The 19,734-nt window shown below is 38.4% G+C and overlaps 1 protein-coding gene across 5 annotated transcripts in view; it reads left to right on the top strand.

Moving 5' to 3' along the window:
• Positions 1 to 19,734, top strand: part of GABRR3 (gamma-aminobutyric acid type A receptor subunit rho3) — a 48,997-nt gene that overhangs the window by 6,270 nt on the left and 22,993 nt on the right. For 3 of the 5 annotated variants that reach the window (XM_047722610.1, XM_047722624.1, XM_047722616.1), the window contains exons 4-7: positions 5,228 to 5,346; positions 11,902 to 11,969; positions 14,716 to 14,939; positions 19,276 to 19,358. In XM_047722610.1, the coding sequence (XP_047578566.1) occupies positions 5,228 to 5,346; positions 11,902 to 11,969; positions 14,716 to 14,939; positions 19,276 to 19,358 (494 nt within the window). Of the gene's footprint in view, positions 1 to 5,208; positions 5,347 to 11,901; positions 11,970 to 14,715; positions 14,940 to 19,275; positions 19,359 to 19,734 lie in introns of all 5 variants that reach the window. The other 2 variants (XM_047722637.1, XM_047722630.1) reach the window with 2 other exon arrangements.

The raw sequence follows: 19,734 nt of genomic DNA, 5'->3' as shown, positions 1-19,734 counted from the left end.
ACTTGTTCCAGATAATTTATAAAGCATTTATTACACAAATTCAATAACGGAATTTTACATGGAAACAACAAAAAGAATCTCAATTATGTTTTCCCTTTTCCAAGTTCTAATCCTTATTCATATAGCTCCATGATTTTTCATGTTTAAAATTATAGTATAGAAACTATTTTGTATTTTTTTAAGTTAATCACTTTCTACATTGTTTCACGGACATGATAATGGTTGGTAATTTTAATCACTCCATAATATTACTTTGAATTAAAGGATCAATTATTATTGAACATTTATTTTAAGTTTTGCACTGTTGTGAATCACAGCAGTAAATATTTTTATGCATGTAGTTTTCCCTGTACCAATAAAAATTACAAAATTCCTGGAAATGAATTATGAGTCAAAGCATATGAATTATCTTCATAGCACTTGAAATTGATTTCTAAAAGGGTTTTGCAAATATTTGCACTGTCACCTACAAAGTGTAAATGTTTCCATTTTGTCATACCATTTTAACATGGTTTTAACATGGTTGGCTACTGAGATTTTGTGTTTGGGGCTCATTTAATAGATATAAAATGGTATTGTTCTTAATTGATATCTTGCTGTTAACTCTCTACATTAAATGTTTTTTATTCTTATTTTTTAAAGGTTTATTTAGTGGAGAGAGAGAATGTGCACTCACACACACAGGAGGAGGGGCAGGAGGGAAGGGAGAGAGACAATCCAAGCAGACTCCCCGTGAGACCAGAGCCTGATACTGGGCTAGATCCCAGGACCCTGAGGTCATGACCTGAGATGAAATCAAAAGTCAGATGCTTAACCGAATGAGTCACCCAGGCACTCCTAGATTAAACATTTTATTTTTTTTAGTATGCTTGTTAATTATATCCTTCCTTGGGTAAATAGTCTATTCATGTCAGCTTACTTGTTTTCAACTAGTTTCATCCCAGTAAATTAATCAAATATATAGACCTTGGGAAAGCAGCTTTGTAAATAACCTGCTGAGTGTTAGCGACTCAATTAAAATGAGTTTTTGTCATTCCATTTATTTAACCCCAATGCCTCAGAATGACTTAGATGTATTTACTTTTCCTCATCTGGCTCTAGTACTTTTTAATTCTTTGCATAACATATCCTCCTCAAAGACTCCCTTAATCTCTCTGAATCCACTCAAAATCCAGTCTTTTCTTCCCCCACTTTCTTAATCACAAAATTATAGTAGAGTTTCTGATACCAAGAAGAGGGAGAGCATGGAAATAGGTTTCCTTTGTTTCATCCAGGAAGGAAAAGATTCTAACTCAAAGCGGAAAGTGTTGACTATTACAAGACTTACACCTACTCTTCCTCAATATTTGTTACACTTTGTGGGCAGACAAAGATTGAGAGTTCTCATGTAAGACTCTTCTGTGAACTGAGATTTCTTTGCTCAACCCTATCAGCACTGAGCCTTTTAGAAGACCCTCTTCTCAGACAGATGTTATCCAAAAACCTTCTTTCAGTAGCTACTAAAAATGAAGTTACTTTTTCTAGAAAAGGGGAGAGGGCAGGAGACACAAAGTGGTTTAAAGTGATATATATATATTGAATTAGACCAGAAGTTCTGAGCTAAACCTGGTCCTCCATCATATATTAACCCCCTTATTAAGCATATTTGCTTCTCTTGCCTTTGTCCTATTTTGGTCTTCACTTTATTAATTTTTATGTATATCTTATTTTATAAGCCAGGGTCTTCATGCCAGGACACCTATAGGTACTCCTAAAGGTACATGCAAGCTATCAGAGGGGCATGTGGGCACAGATAGTTTTAAAACAATCAATTTCTGGATCTTTGACTTCCTCTGACCTCTTTCTTAGAATTAATCTACCTGAAAACTTGACTGCAGTCTCCTTCATGATGGTTCTGTCTCATTTGGCAAAATAAAGGCATACCTCTCCCTCTTCCTGAATATAAAATCCTCCTAGGTACAAAGAGATCATTATAAATATTCTTGTTGATTGGTAGTGCATGACGCTAGTGTAAATAACACATGGTCTTCCAAACTAGGTGACTTTTTTTTCCTTGTTTTCAATAAAATCGAAGAACCTAATTAATTTGTCAGGTTACAAATCACTAGAAATAATTATTGATGATAGATCACAATGTGAGTTTGGGAAAGTAAGAAAGAATTTAATTAAGTTATTGCTGAAACAATGTTGAAATAGAATTTCTTCAAAATTCATGTATGTAAAAGTTTTTTTAATAATTTCATCTATAAAGTAAAGAATGGGAATATAATTTATGGTAGATCTGATTTCATTATAGCAAGGAGTAATATCCATATACATGATGTAATTAGGGAAAATATACAATCATTTCATCAAGAAATACTTTTCTAATAAATTTTCATAATTTTCATAAGTATCAACATTTATATGAGTTATACTTTGCTTCATTTGTAATAATCATAGATGCTAAAAGAGTTCATTTCAAAGTGAATGCATATATTCTTGCAAAGAAATATATGAGGTGATAAAATTCTATGAAGAAAATAAAATGAAAATACAAGTTCAAAGAAAGCAAAGAATGATAGAAAATTTCTTATTTTTAAAGAGAAGTTTGTTTCGTGTATTTTTTAAAAGATTTTATTTATTTGAGAGAGCGAGAGCAAGCACAAGTGGCGGGGGTGGAGAGGAGAGGGAGCAACAGACTCCCTGATGAGTCCAGTGTGGGCTGGCATCAAGACCTGAGCCAAAGGCAAATGCTTAATCAACTGGAGCCACCCAGGCACCCCGTTTCATGTATTTTAAAATGTATAATGTGAATATGTAGAGTCACCGAATACGTTAAGTGTAGGAATATGAGTTCTCTTTTAAATTATCAATATGTGTCGATATTTGAGTAAATTTTTATAATGAGAAAATTATAGACATCTTTTTAAATGTATGAGTACATATGTTTTTAAAATTCTTTTAGAGGGTATATAAGCCACACAATCCTTTTTGCAAAATAGGTAAGGTAAAGATAAAGTAAAAGATAAATAGGTATGGGACATCTCACTGTGTATCAGAAGAGTCCTTGAGGTTAAGAACAGGTGTGTGTCCCTTCGGTACTGCCAAGAGTGGGCTTTTTAAGAGGCTCTGTGTTCAGTGTTCTTGGGATTCTTAATTAAGATTGATCCTTTCCAATCTCATGATGCTTCTGAAAATGTATGCTCTGAAAAGACACATGAGTGATGACCATTTAGTTGTATTATATTACCAAAGGAGTTCACAAATTTTCATGAGTTTTCACCAAATTCACATTTCATTTTTCCTAAGATAGTAACAATTAGCTAGCTTTGATTAAATGTCTACTATTTTCCAGACCAGTGGTTCTCCTAAAAAATTGTTATAAATGCAAACTCTGGGCATGGGTCCCAGCAAACCAGGTGATTCAAATGCATGCCAAAGAAGATAATATTTACCAAATATCCTGGCATGAGACCTTGAACATAGTAGGCTTTTAATAAACATATTAGCTGCTATTACTTTTTCAATAAATCGCTCACTCTTGCTCCTGAAAAGAAATGTTCTAATTAATTTGAGATCCTTGGAAGAAATAGTTCTATGTATTCAGTTATTTGTAGGATATAATGACTTCATATGTATAGAATCAAACTCATTGTCTTCTACCCAAGACAGATTTCGTCTTCCTACTTCTCCCATTTCTCTCAAAGGCAAAAATAAATCTCTGAGGGTCTGTACCAGAAACTTTCCTATTGAAAAACCATTCTGGATGGTGATAGATGTCCATAAGCCTAGACATATTTCTTCATCCAGCTGTTTCAGGATGTGAAATTCTCACCATCACAGGCACTTTATTGAGCTAAAAAATTGCATCTACAAGTCTTCCATTAAAGTTCACCATGCTTTCTGGAGAAGACATTTATGAATGCAAAAGCATATCAGGAATTCAGAGTAACTGAAATTCCCTTAGTAGACCCCTCGGTGTCTGGCTTGTTATTGCTTCAGCTGCTGCTGCTCACAGTGAGGTTGGCAGGCATCTTTCTCAGGAAGGAGCTGAGCAGAGTTGCTAGCACCTGGGACAAGAGGATTGCTCCACTTCCAGAGGAGCTGTGTTTCCACAGACATCCTGCCTCCACACTTAGCAAACCACTGCGAAGTATGGATCACAGGACCAAAAATGAGTCAAGGAGATTCAGCAACTTTTCCAAGTTCACAGACCCAGGGAGTAACAGAGTAACTCCCAGCTCAGACTCTGGGGGTGGGGGGAGGGAGTGTTGCGGGGAGGACACGCAAGAGGCCACACCCCACTTTGCCTTTACCCCAGAGAACTGTAGATGAAAATTGACTTCACCTACTTCACAATCGTACCAGACATCAAGTACAATCCAAATACAAAAACAATGGGGCGCCTGGGTGGCTCAGTGGGTTAAGCCGCTGCCTTCGGCTCAGGTCATGATCCCAGGGTCCTGGGATTGAGCCCTGCATTGGGCTCTCTGCTCAGCAGGGAGCCTGCTTCCTCCTCTCTCTCTGCCTGCCTCTCTGCCTACTTGTGATTTCTCTCTGTCAAATAAATAAATAAAATCTTTTAAAAAAAAAAAACAAATACAAAAACAAGCACAATGCCAAATCCATCCATTTTCGCTCTGGATTCCTCTCCATTCCCATTGCCATCCCTCAGGTTCTAGAACCTCCTACAGACATTCTGCTCTAATCTCAACTTGCACACACACCTTCTGCTCATTTTGTCTTTGTAAAACACTATTTTCATCAGTTTACAATTTTGCAGTGTTTTTTGGTTCTGTTTTTATCTTTGTTTTTGTTTTAGTGTCTTAGTGCAGAAGTTGTTTGACTTTGATGGCCCCAAGAATCACTTAAGCAACATGTTTAATGCTGATTCCTAGGCCCTGTTTCCTCGGGCCTAGTGATCTGGGGTGGGATGCGTGAATCCAAGGTGGTAGTGACAAGGTTTTCCTGGTCTAAAAACCTATATTCTGAGAAACATTACCTGCCAGTGCTTTACATCCAGACTTGATCACCTAAGTTGCTCCAAATTTTGGGTTACCTTACCTGCCCACCATTATATAATAAAGAGTAAATGTTGTCAGCTCTTTAGTTATGTGTAGTATAAGCTGAGAAAATGAGCTTTAATGGTTATATTTCAGAGGATACCAAGTTGAATGCAGAAGGCTAATCTAAATTAAATTACCCAGAACATGTATATCTCAAAAGTATTTTCCCCCTTTTGGAGGGATAACAAACAAGAAGCCAGAATGAGGAAAGATGACAGTACCAAAGCATGGCTCCTGCAATACGAGCAACTTCTCCATATAGAGGAACACGACTTTGCAATGAGACCTGGATTTGGAGGTAAGTATTATCTTTACAAAACTCTTATGCCGCAATCCCTTGCACTGTGAAAATGAAGTAGAAAATTTGAAGCAATTAAGACCAAAACACAAGACCATCAATTAAGAAAAAAAGCTTACAACGATATTCTCTTGAATGAGAAAAATTGATAAATTTTAAATTGATCAAAAAAAGATAGATAAATGTCTCTAGTTATGTATCCACACTATTTACTAATTATAAATAGTGTGTGTTTGGTAGATAGTGAGTGGGTAGATCATGCCTATACAGCAACTTATTCTCCAACTAAAACCTATAAAATGGATTCTGTGATGATAGCCATGATATCTTATTGAATAACTTTATGAGCTTGAATGCCTGGCTTTGGTGAAAGGACTAACGCACCAAATGCCATGGCTTTCTATGAAAACCTCTGTTCAGGTTTTTCTTTTTATTACTTCCAGCACCTTCCAGATTGTTGGAGTGTCAGGCACTGGGCTGAGCCTGTTAATGCCCTAGCTTATTCCACCTTCCCAGGGCCTCGTGAGTAGGCACTATCATGATCCCTAATACTCCAGTATCCTAACCTCTCTACGCCCCAGTTTCCACACTGGAGTATTAGGGATCAGCTATAGGACAGATGCAGCTTTTTCATAAACAACTCATACTTTAAGTTTTCAGAGTGAGGTAACACCCATGGCACTGGCTCTCTTGTGGTTATGACCAAGGGAAGCGCAGCAGGCATGCAGGTACCTCAGAGAACTCACTTGTCAGCAGGTAAAATAAAACAGCGGGTCAGGGAGTTGTGATGTTGAGGGATGTTTGTTGTTGTTTAATTTCGTGGAATCCATTGGGTTGCAATTCTGAGGGTCTGGCTCTGATTTTATTAGGTTCCTGACTAAAACATTAACAAGCATCAAAGTCACGGAGGGGTTCTTAACAACAGATTGCAGAGCCCCACCCCCACACCCAGGTGGCAATTCCCAGATCTGGGTGGGGCCAACAATATGTTTTTCTAATCAACTCCTGGGTGATGCTGATACAGCGGGTCTGAGAACCACATTTGATAATTGCTGAATTAGATTCTCAGCATCACATTAAATCTTGGGGCATTTCATTTTGTGGTTTTCCAGAGTATTTCTAACACTTATTAAACTTAATTTAAGCTTTTAGAAGCCTCGCAATTAATCAGGTTTAAAGATGTGTTTGTGTTTACTTCTGGGACTGCTCCTTTATCTTATTTTCTTCAACATCACTGCTCCTCAGACATATCTTCCTTACTGGAATTCTCCCCAAAATGCCTGAGCCCTCAGCTACCATTCCCAACAGACCGTTTCTTTCCCCCAACGAAAGTTTGCCCAAAGTTTGGAACATGTACTCTACAGCCATCAAGCAATAATTCTGTTCCTTGGTGTCCATGATTCTATAAAAGTTTTCTAAAGTCTCTCCTACCAACCTTTAGCTGCAGAAAATGTTACAAAGTAAACTTGCCCCGCCGTGGGCCTTTCAGGCACTAGAGGGCGCCAGTCGCACAGAAATGGCTTGGACCTGGCCTGCCCTGAACAGCAATTAGAAGCTCAAAATGACGTATGCTCTTCAACACCAGTACAAAAAACCGCTTTAATTCCTGTCACTTTAGGTTCCTCAATTAAATGAATTCCTATCTTAGAAGAAAGGGTTTTGTGGGTCTATTTGAGACTACTGAAAGCCAGAAAGATTGAGAGAAAAATGGCTGTCCTTGAATTTGGACCTTGAAACAAGCACTCTAGAAAGGCTTTATCACTCAGTGTAGTTCAAGGACTGGCAGCAGAATCACCTGGGAGTTAGTTAAAAATACAGAAGCTCAGGCCCCACGCTCAGGCTTTCTGAATCAAAATCTGCATTTTAATAAGATCCCCAGGTGATTTGAATCCACTTTACAATTTGAGAGACACTGGGACAGAAGACTAGGGGAGGACTTTCTGCTCTTACCTTAAAACACTTAAATCTTCGAGGTGCCTGGGTGGCTTGGTGGGTTAAAGCCTCTACCTTCGGCTCCGGTCATGATCCCAGGGTCCTGGGATCGAGCCCCGCATCGGGCTCTCTGCTCGGCAGGGAGCCTGCTTTCTCCTCTCTCTGTCCGCCTCTCTGTCTGCTTGTGATCTCTGTCTGTCAAATAAATGGATAAAATCTTTAAAAAGAAAAAAAAAAAAACACTTAAGTCTTCATTCTCCCTCCCCTAGATCATCCCGGTCCCCCAGAAAAACATAAAACTAACCTTAAATTTCCACTTCTTTTGATCTGTTCGAGATACATGTTAAGATTTTATTTTGAGTGGGAATGCTTTATTAAAAAGCAGTTATTTTTCCTGAGGCTACATTGTGGGGTTATTAAAAATGCAATTGAAACGTGCTACTTAGTGGCAGGTGGCAAATCATCCCACGATGAAGAAATTTTTCTGACAATCATGGACTGGGGCTAAATGGTGTCCAAATGTCTTATGTGTTCAGTCAGCTCAGGCAGAAAAATCCATAAATTCAGGCAGAATTGTCAGCCTGGTAGTTCCGTGAAAAACAGTCCTTAACCATATCTTGTCTTGGTCAGAACAGCTTCTCCCAGTGACCCATTTCTCTGTTCTCTTAAAGCTGCCTTCCCAGGAAATCTGGCTGCAGGATATACAAGCCAGGCTTAATTTATCTTCTTCTTTATACTTGTCCATAATATAAACACACGCACATATTTCTTTCCTCTTGAGCTAAATGTAACTTCAGCACTTCTCCTGCCTTAATGTGTTTTCCTAATTAGCTTTAACATTAAAACCAGCTGCTACTGCAGTGTTTTTTACTTTTATAAAGCATTAGAAGATTAATTGACTCATTATGTGGAAACAGGAGGATATAAATTTAGGGGAACTTTTTGTTTAACTTGGGTTATAAATTGCAACTCATTTTCTTTATGTTTTTCCTACCCTTTACATCTCTCATCACCGAGGGCTTTTGGTTTCAGTCTTAGAGATGATGATTTCTTTGTTCCTTTAAAATGAAATCAATTGAGCATCTAGATCCTGGTTCCTGAGTCAAGACAAAAGCTAACGTTGTGAAAGCCACCCATGGAATCTATGTTTGTCAAGCACAAGGGCTAGTCTGGGAGCCAGAGGGACCTGGCTGTGTTCCTTCATTAACTAGCCTTGGGTTTCAGGCAAGGCTGCTAACATCTCCGAGTGAGTTACGTCATAAGTCAGATGGAGCTAACATGGGTTCTACCTACCTACCTAACAAATGGCTGTAATGATAATATGAGATAATATATTGTATCATGTATTTTAAGTGCACTATACACATAAGATATATGACTGTTATTTAACAATCTTTATCCCAGCATGGATAAAAAAAAGACTGATGGTCTATCTTTTTGTATATAAAAAAGACTACAAATGTGTGCACTACTACCTACGTATTGATCCTGGGTAATTAACACATAATGATAATGGCTAATGTTTCCTTATTTACACTATATTCCAAATGCTTTATATATGGAATTAATGTGAGTATTTGTGAAATTGTTATTGTTGGTGGTGTTCTACGCATTACTGATCCAACCAATGCTAGACAGTTTGGTCGGTAAGGTGTTTGAACATTTAGTCTCACAGTAAGTCTATAAGGTAAGTACCATAGATTTATTTCCCCTATTTTACAGATGAACAAACTGAGACTTGGAGAAATTAAAGGATTTATGGAAGTTTTGGCTTTAACTCAGGTTTAGTAGCTAGAAATTCCATGATTTTTAATCCATGCACTTTATTACTACCCTCTGAGACTCAGCTTCTTATCTGTAAAAGGAATGGTATTTGCAACTATAGCCAGCTCCAAAATTCTGTAATTTTACATCTTGCTTTTACATAGCCCTCCGTCTCACACTGTCCTTGAGAATATATAGATTCCTAGACCCCAAAGTAAGGTACACTCGGGCATGAAGTCCAGAGGAGCCAAAAATGAAGTCAGATGGCATCTGAGGGCAAACACTTTTCTTCAAAACGGAAGCCCTCATTCCCCAAGAATAGAATTGAATGGATGAAGAAAGAAATCAGTAATGTTTCCAGGAATCCATTCCTAATAGACAAGCCATGTTTTTGCCCCACTCTTTACCCCAGACCAGTCTTCCAACAACCCTGAGGGTCTAGTGCTTTCCAGTGGTGGCGTGAATATCTCCGTGTGTGGTGACTTTATATGACTTCCCCAGCCTTGCAGGAACAGTCATTAGCAATTGGGCTCTGCTTACAAGTCACAAGACTTGACATGCAAATTGTTCACAGGTTTTTTCATAAAATAAGTGCTCTGTGAGAAGCACTGAATCATTTTCTCATCAGGAGTAGACTGATTATCTAAATGTTTGAGTGCAGGATTGGAACTAGTAGCTTGTGTTCCTATGAACAGGTTTGCATTTTTGCTGAATTGCAATAGCGATAACATATATTTTGTCCCATTTATGGAGCACCAATTAAGTTTAGTAACTGTGTATTTTTCTAGTCCTCAAAAAGTCTCCATGGTGAGTACTGCTACTAGGATTTTATAGGTGAGGAAACTAAGCTTAGAAATGTCACTTACCCTGGATCATGGATGAGTGGTAGAGCTGGTTTCAAACTCTACTCTGTGACTCTATTGCCAGAATTTTAACCAGGACATTTCTGCTACCTCTCTAAGACTTCGCCAAACCTTTCAATCCCTTGGACTATTGGAGTTAATGGGAATATTTACTCATCCTGAAGCCATCCTGAAGGGCCATGAATTTCTATTTTGATCTCTCTACTAATTAAAGAAAAAAGTAAACAAAAGCATCAAAGCTGAACTCAGTATGTAATAGAGTAATGCCCAAAGAGTTCCCAAGTTAATGCATAACCATAATTATTATTAAACAATTCTTAAATAGAATTGTCATAATTAATGTATAGAAAGTAATTGGTCTAATACTGCAGGAAGTTGTTGGTGGTTAAGATGCGAGCAAAGTGTTCCTGAAGCCCAGAGTGAGCAATGTAGTTGGGTGACAAGCCTAGGGCCTCTCCAGCTGGAGCCACTGTAAGTAATGATATGAGGGCATATTATGGAACATAAAAGGAAATCTGTCTTGATAAAGTGACAGTAACTTCAGCCAGTTAATGAGGGGAGTCCTAGATGGTGAACAGAGACTGGTGAGGCATAGCTCATTTTATAATGTGTTGTGCATTTATTTTTTATCTATTTTTTAAAAATATCTTATTTATTCATTTGACAGAGTGAGGGCTCACAAGCAGGGGGGAGCAGCAGGCAGAGAGAGAAGCAGACTCCCCGATGAGCAAGAAACTAGACTCAGAACTGGATCCAGGACCCTGAGATCATGACCTGAGCCCAAAGCAGCCACTGAAATAATTGACCGTGTGTTGTGCATTTAAAAGACGATCATTAGGCACTCTGTTGAATGATCAGCACATGTATGTCACATATCACAAATCCAGACATTAGTTAGTCTCAAGGAGCAAGTTTTCTAGACCGACCGTCTCAATCTTAGAATCTTGACTAAAACAGCCATCTGGGATCCACGTAGGCAAGATGTCTGTTTCTTCAAAAATAGTTGAAAGCATTTTTTTAAATTCAGAATTCTACAGAGACAATAAAATTTCATTGAGAATTGGTTACTATGAAAAGAAAACATATGAAGACTACATGAATAAACATATAAACTATTTAACATATATACACCAAATTCCATGCACAGTACTAAAGAAGAAAGTTGTTATCATCGGTTTACCCTCACGCAGGAACTGATGAAACCCTTGGTGAGGTGTAACAAGGAAACACCTTGGTCTCGGTCTGGTCTAGATTCTTTTATGGCATTGTCATCCATGTTCTCGGGACCCATGAACTGGATTCATTGAAACCCAACTTCAAACAAATCTTGGCACTTATCTGAGTTTTCTCCAATCCTGACTTTCAATACATTCTCATCAAACACATTTCTAAGGATGTTTGCTTCCTCCCAAATGCAGATTATGGTTACTAACGTCCTGCAAAGAGACGATTGTGAATGTGTGGCATCCGTGTTTAGCACTGTTCTATCTACCGTCTCTTGTCTAGCCTGCCACACCCTGCCAAATGAAAGAAGCTGATTTTCTGGCAAGGGAGAAAAGGCTCCAACATTTTCAGAGTTATAAGCTCCATGACTACTCCAGTCCCTGACTATAAAATATGATCCTTACAATCGAGAATACATAATTCTGTACACTCTTGGACACAGTTTTGAAACATTGTTCCATTTTAAATCACTGCTAGCTAAAACAAAAAAACAAAAATTGGACTTGCTACTTCTATATTCTAAGTATACTATAAGAAGGAAAATATTGAGTTGTTTCTAAGCAAATGTGCAATGCTTATTGAAATAACATTTATTTACACGTGCCTTTTTATTATAATTGACTATATAATAATATATCAATAGATAATGGAGAAATTTATTGTTAAAAATTTTTTAATTAATTCACTTACAACATTGTTCTACCTCTGCTTTGAACATTTCCAAAATAATTTTAATGATTTCTCAATATATCATTCATTCTTCTTTCTGAAGGGTCTCCAGTGCCAGTAGGTATAGATGTCCAGATTGAAAGCATTGACAGCATTTCAGAGGTTAACATGGTAAGTTTCTCTGAGATACTGGTCTTTTCCTGAAAGGATAGAGAATAGTGTCAAAATCACTGGTGTTTTAGTAAACCAATTTAATTATGTATGTTACTAATATGTATTTTTTCATAGAGTTGAAGTTACTTTGCTCTCTATTCATTTCTTTCTGCTTGAATTTAGATTTTATATGTTACTTTATGCAAATACTACAGTTAAAGATAAAAAAAGGTAGGAAATCTCTTTAGGAAACCAGACCTAGAAAATATAAATCAATTAAATTGGAAGATCAGTAATCTTTTTATATATGTACTTAGTATTTTTATTTATAGTGATTCCTCCTACTAGTCATTGACTAACTGAATGAAAAATTATAGAACATATAAAAATTCCAGCAAATTCTAAACAAACTTTCTATGACTTGTTATATTTGTTTCAACCTTCAGTTAATGTTTTCCTAGTGCTTATCATTATCGAATTCAGTATTTATTTCAAGTTTCACTATGAAACCTCCTTCATTTTAACCACCGTACTCCTAAAGGGAATAACACCAATAGTACTCACTACTCAAAAATGCCTTGTTTAGGGGCGCCTGGGTGGCTCAGTGGGTTAAAGCCTCTGCCTTCGGCTCAGGTCATGATCCCAGGGTCCAGGGATTCAAGCCCCACATCGGGCCCTCTGCTCCGCAGGGAGCCTGCTTCCTCCTCTCTTTCTGCCTGCTTCTCTGCCTGCTTGTGATCTCTGTCTGTCAAATAAATAAATAAAATCTTTAAAAAAAAAAAATGCCTTGTTTAGAAAGTTTTGGCTCTTCCTTGACCAAAACCACCTTCCACCAACATTTTCTTGAGTCTGTTGTACTCTATGAACAAGTACTCTTTTCCTCTTCGCTGGCATAATCTCTAAATTATCCCTGAATGACCCTGTCTGCATCTAAAATCTCATTGTCTCCACCCCAGTGCTCCTAAAACTAGGCCTCATCCTTCTCTCCTGAATAAGATGAGCTATGGGACTCAGTATCAGCTAAAATGGCACTGGATTCTCCATGCCCAAGGTGAAAATGCTTTCTAATTATCAGTGGCCCCCAGTGTTGGCTTCTTTTTCTTCTCATTTCTCATCTTCCCACCCTGAATTCACTTTCATTTCCTTGAAGTTTTACCCCACTCTCCTCTCAAAATGGTGTTCAGCCTGATTTCTTGTGATGGTGCCCACTAGTGGTGGTGTTGATGTGTCAACTGAAATGTACTAATGTCTGCTATTTGACTACATAAGCTCAAATCAGATTGAGCACCTAATTCTAAATATATGCTTACTAAAGCAATCCATGCAGTAACCCACACAACTCCCTATAGAACAGTGTTATGAGAATGAATGAATCATTCTATTTATTTGCTCTCACCCTAATTCAAAATTACACATGTCTGATGTTCCCAGATTAACCTAGAGCAGTAATACAATGTACCTCTATTCTGAACCTTAAAAAAAAAAAAAATAGCTCATCATTAATTGGTGACTTATCTGTAGTTTACTGAGTTTTGTCTTTCACTTATATAATAAATGTCAAAGTTCTGTCTCATGTGCTAGTCCAAGAATAATTTGAGTATTGTTGGGAAATAAATGTTAGTAAGAAGTAAACAGTTGTGCAAGGTGAAACATATCGTCATCATCCACACCCAATGACTTGGATGTAGCTGGGGGAGTTTTTGTTCAAACAAACAAGATGTTAAATGTAGCATCTGAGAGCCAAACAAAGCTCAAAGTATTGACCAACCATTTTTTTTCCTAATAAAATAATGCTAATATTGCTCTGCCCATCCATCATCTTTATCTCTTCACAATTGGGTTACACACTAAGAATCCAGTTCCCTGAGCCATTTTGGGTCAGAATCTTAGAATACTAGCTTCTGGGGAATGTGCTGTTTTAACAGATTCACAGGTAAGTCTTTTGCACACTAGATTTTGAGAACCACCATTTCTTGGTATTCTTTCTCTCTCTCTCAAGCTGAGGAAAATTGTTGTCTCCATCTCGGGATCTCTGACAGCATGCTTTCTATGAACAACTCTAATAAATGCTGTATCCATTTTTGTGGGACTGTAGTTTATTCAACTTGGGGTCAGGGCTTTTTTTTTTTTTTTTTTTTTTTTTTTGTCAGAGAGAGAGGAGAGAGAGTGAGCACAGGCAGACAGAATGGCAGGCAGAGGCAGAGGGAGAAGCAGGCTCCCCGCCAAGCAAGGAGCCCGATGTGGGACTCGATCCCAGGACGCTGGGATCATGACCTGAGCCGAAGGCAGCTGCTTAACCAACTGAGCCACCCAGGCGTCCCGGGTCAGGGCTTCTTTAACAAAAAAAATGAATTTATGGATAGAGAAATCATTATAAAGGTAAATGTTTATTTACAAAGAAACAATAAGTCAAAATAAAATACTGGGCCATGTAATTCCAAACCCTTTACTTCCAAGATCTCTTTAGGTGATTTACCAGTGCTTATGTAGAAATATTTCCTAGTTATAACCTGGCTTCCCTTCCCCAATTTGAATTCTCTCTGGTTCCTAGAAATCCAACATTCACCAGATTCCAGGTGAAGGAGAGGCTTTGCAATTCAAACTCACTGGCTTCATCCTAAATCTTCCTGAAAATACAATATAAGCCATTCACTTTATAGGTCATTAATACCCGTGCCAATCAGTCTATGACTAATGGTATTAATTGATCATCCTGAACCATAGTCCTACTGGCTTTGACTTGTCTCTTTTTCTCTTTGCCTAGGACTTTACAATGACTTTTTATCTCAGACATTACTGGAAAGATGAGAGGCTCTCCTTTCCTAGCACAACAAACAAAAGCATGACGTTTGATCATAGATTGATCAAAAAGATTTGGGTGCCTGACATCTTTTTTGTCCACTCTAAAAGATCCTTCATTCATGATACAACTGTGGAGAACATAATGCTGCGCATATACCCTGATGGAAATGTCCTCTTCAGTCTCAGGTAAGGTGGGCTGTGTACCTTCTTTGGCTTCCAGGGCTGTCTACACCAAAGCTTAGTGGATCTCGCTTCTGAATAAACTCACAATATTACTGTTTGTTTAGTCATGTTGAAGATTGGGACACAAGCAGAAAATGTGATTATTCCTTGTTCTAACTTTCACATTTTAAAGACTAGTTTTCTACTCTACTCAGCATACCGTTGGAGAATAATAGAAAATAAGGTTGGACAGAGTGGAGCTGGATTATGGAAATCCCTAAGAGTCTGGTCCACGATTTTATAGGTGCACAAAATTGCTTTTCTTTTTTATCAGCTGAACATGACCAAGCAGTCTTGGAACCTTGGGTTAATTAAATAGTTTTCTTAATTATCTCCTTCATTTTTTACAAGAAGGTATAGTCATCATTCAAATTACCACACATTTGTTTACTCCTTTTTCATTTTTTTAATTCAAAACATTGTTTTCTGACACTATGCTATAACAACCCTTCATCTTTAATTCACAATATTTTTTTTAGCCTAATGATCCTGTGCATGCTGAATAGCTTATCATTGGTAATTCTAAAAATGTCTAGTAAATCCAAGTAATTCAGTGTTTTTCATGTCTTAGAAATCCCAGAAAGTCTCCAGTAAGACTCTGAAGAAAAAAAAAAAAAATGGCTCCCCAACGGATTCCACATCCTAGTCCTTGGAAAGTGTGAAAATTCTCTATTTGGGGGGAAAACAAAATCTTTGCAGATGTGATTAAGTTAAGGATCTTGAGATAGGAAAATTATCCTGGATCAATTGGTTGGGACCCAAATGCTATCAATCAATCGTAAGCCTCTTTGATCAAGAAAGGCAATGTGACCATTGAGACAGAGACTGGAATGATAAAACCACTAGCACAGGTCTGCCAACAGCTGCCAGAAGCTGTAAAAACCAAAGAATGGATTTGTCCCTGAGAGCTTCTGGAGGAAGAGAGCCTTTCTGACACCTTAATTTTAGCATAGTGATACTAATTTCAGACTTCTGTCCTCCAGAACTGCAAGAGAATAAATTTCTGTTGTCTTAAGCCACCAAGTTTGTGGTAGTTTTTTATGGTGGCAATAGAAAATTAATACAGATTCTTTTTGTTCACCAGAAACGCCATGCTCACTTTAGGACAAAGATGCTGTTGCCATATTGCTGTCAATGTTTTTAAAAATGCAATGAAAGGAAAGTATTACTTTTGCTAGAACTTTTAAGTCAGGAGTAACTTGGGACTCGAATATGTACTGGAGTCAGGCCTCACTAAGAATCAGAAGCAGAATGGCAGCTTCTGGCCATGGAATCAACTGTTAAAAACTTTTGACTTTTTAAAATTAATTATTGTGATGAAAGAATTAACTCTAGTAGATTGTCCTTACCCTGCACATTCCAAAGAATGATTTCTGGCTCAGTCTCCAAGCCCTTGAAATATCCTGTCTGATAAAAGGATCTTTGTTGACCCTGAGGCTTTGGGCCATAGCAGACAGTCTATGCTAACGACGGGATTTATGGAGGAGGTTTGGAGCTACTTGGTATCAGCTTGACCTCTGGACCAGCTGGAGACCAAGGTCAGCTAGATCTATGGAACCAACTCTCAGTTAATACTTTGGACCCCAGGGCTCAGGTAACTTCCCTGGTTGGCAGTACCCCACGGTCACACAGCGATGTTGGGACAGTAGCACTGCCCACGTAACTCCACTAGAACAGGACAGCTGGAAACTTCCTTTGGTCTCTACTGGACCCTGTTCTCTGTGACTTTTCCATTTTGATTTTTATCTATGTCTTTCTCATTGTAATAAACCATAACTGTGTTAGTGTAACAGCTTTGATGAGTTCTGTGAGTGCTCCTAGCAAATCATGGAACCTGAGGGTGGTCTTGGGGAATCCCCAAACATAGAAGGACTCAAAATTGTTGTCCACACAATTATTCTATTTGACAGCACAGCCAGTCCAAGCCTGGAACCAGGTTACCTGGTTCCAGGCTTTGTTCTGACACCATTGACTGACAAAGCTTCTGTCTTGGCCAAACTCTGCTGGGCTCCTCTGAACTTTCTTCTCACTTAATCCCTGACTTTTGAGCGTCTGTGTTTGTCTCTCTAAGTGCATTCAGCCAGAATCTTCCATCTGCAATATCTGATCACCCTTCAAATCTGATTAGATTCCTCATCTTCCACCACCCCAGGCAATGTCTGATCACCCTGGCCTGCCATTAGCAAGAATCCTTTTAGGACCTTTTAGCCAGAACTCCCCACCCCCACCAACTACCTGTGATGTTTCCTCTGAGTAATGTTTCTGTTCATTGCCCCTGGTTATAACCCTGCTCCTTAGCTATAATTTCTACTTTTCCTTATTGTATTTGGAGTTGACCCCACTCCTTTCGCCCTTGTTAATAAACCAAATTACAGTAGTCCCCCTAAATAAAATCTCCCTTACTGTAATTGAACAAGTGTCATGAGTAGTTTTTTCTTTTTTTTTTTTTTAAGATTTTATTTATTTATTTGACAGAGAGAGAGAGAGATCACAAGTAGGCAGAGAGACAGGCAGGGGGGTGGGGGTGGGGAGCAGGCTCCCTGCTGAGCAGAGAGCCCGATGTGGGGCTCCATCCCAGCACCCTGAGATCATGACCTGAGCCGAAGGCAGAGGCTTAACCCACTGAACTACCCAGGTGCCCCATGAGTAGTTTTTTCTTTACCACCACTTATTTAACCACTGTGGTTGTTAACTTATTCATATCTACTATGAAGGAGGTAGACTCAAAGATTTCACAGGTCCCTTCTGTACATGTCTACTTATATGTGGATTTTTTTTTGTAAATACAATATGGTAATGTGAATGTATTTTCTCCTATGATTTTCTTAATATTTTCTTCTTTCTAGCTTTACTGTAAGAACACAATATAAAATACATATACAAAATATGTGTTAACTGACTATGTTGTCAGTAAGGCTTTAATAGTTAAGTTTTTAGGGAGTCAAAAGTTATACATGATTTTCAACTGTGCAGAGGTTGGTTCCCCCAACCCCTGCATTGTTCAAAGGTCAGGTGTACCAGGAACATACCAAAATGAGTATGTTTTGTGACACAGTGTCATCCAGATACCTCCTTGACTTTCATTTTGCTGCATGACTATTGAAGATAAATTGGTTCAACTTCTCTGATTAGCTTGGGGGTCCAGGGGTACCTGGGTGGCTCAGTAGGCTAAGCGACAGCCTTCAGCCGAGGTCATGATCTTGGAGTCCCAGGATCAAGTCCCGCATCGGCCTCCCTGCTCAGCAGGGAGTCTGCTTCTCCCTCTGACCCTACCCCATCTCACACTTTCTCCCTCAAATAAATAAATAAATAAATAAAAGCTTTAAAAACAAAACAAAACATAAAAACAACTTGGGGGCACCACAGGTAGGAGCAGCTGTTGCCTTTGTTTTGTGCAGACTTGCTCAGGGGCCTTTTGTAAATCTCTGATCTGTTGTTGTGTATACCAGAGTCTGTACTTTGAGGCAGGATCATAGCATAGCAGCCTCTGCCTAAAGTCAGAAAAACCTAGGAGAATATAAAATTTGAAAAAACAATTCTCATCAGTATGCAAGCCTTAATGGCACCTGAATTATGCATTGTGCACATAAATCTATAACTGAAAATGCTCCAGGCTTTCTCCTTTCTCCTGGAAAAAGAATTTTCTCAAGTAAACTTGTTTTGTGAGAGAAACCTTTACCCACAGGTTTTTATTACCACCATTCCAGCCCTTTATGACTAAAAACAAAGTTTGGATCTTCCAAAGAGCAGAAAATATTTAAATCTACTTAAAAGTCGTCTCCCTTTGAAGTATGTTTTTCTGAAGACATCAGAGCCAAGTAATATAGAGGCATGGACTAGGACACAGTGAGATCAGGAACAATCTTTTTTTTTTTTTTTAAGATTTTATTTATTTATTTGACAGAGAGAGATCACAAGTAGATGGAGAGGCAGGCAGAGAGAGAGAGAGGGAAGCAGGCTCCCCGCCGAGCAGAGAGCCCAATGCGGGACTCGATCCCAGGACCCCGAGATCGTGACCCGAGCCGAAGGCAGCGGCTTAACCCACTGAGCCACCCAGGCGCCCCAGGAACAATCTTTAGAGCAGGAATTCCTGCGTTAACCCTGTGTTTTCGGCAAACCACACACCTCCTGGGTTCGTCTCCTTAGACGTTACTTCGATAGAGGATGGCAATGCCTATTTCCCATTATTCTTGAAAGGCACACAAAACAAACACCACAGTAAGGGAGCTTCAATATTGCATGTTTATTTGGCCATATGGTGACATGATCTGCACTTTTTGTTCTCTCTTTCCTTTTATAGGGTAACTGTGTCAGCCATGTGCCTTATGGATTTCAGCAGGTTTCCTCTTGACACTCAAAGCTGTTCCCTTGAACTGGAAAGCTGTAAGTCTTACTTCCTGATGGAGTGAGTACTCATGATCTGAACATACCATCACATATCTTCATGTATATAAGCATGTACTTACCAAGCATTTACAAATCTTGATATAAGTTAAATATATTGATTCAAAATAATTACTTTTTTCTTTTTTAAACCAAAGATGATGCAGATTTTCTCTCAAAAGAGAACACCCAGGGAAAGGATGTTTTCATAAGTACGTATTCTGTAGTTTCCACCTGATTATAAAGGAACAAGTTCCCTAAAAGGGTATATTCTTGCTAATGTTATCATAGACTGACACACCTTCCAAATTTGGAAAGCTCTGGAATTCATTTTCCCAAATAAGTTACAATCTTCCATTAAATGTACGTGGGCTCC

This window comes from Lutra lutra, chromosome 1 (genome assembly GCF_902655055.1).
Source record: "Lutra lutra chromosome 1, mLutLut1.2, whole genome shotgun sequence".
Lineage (NCBI taxonomy): Eukaryota > Metazoa > Chordata > Mammalia > Carnivora > Mustelidae > Lutra > Lutra lutra.
Note: the sequence above shows the minus strand (reverse complement) of the source record. Positions and strands in the feature narration are given on the sequence as shown.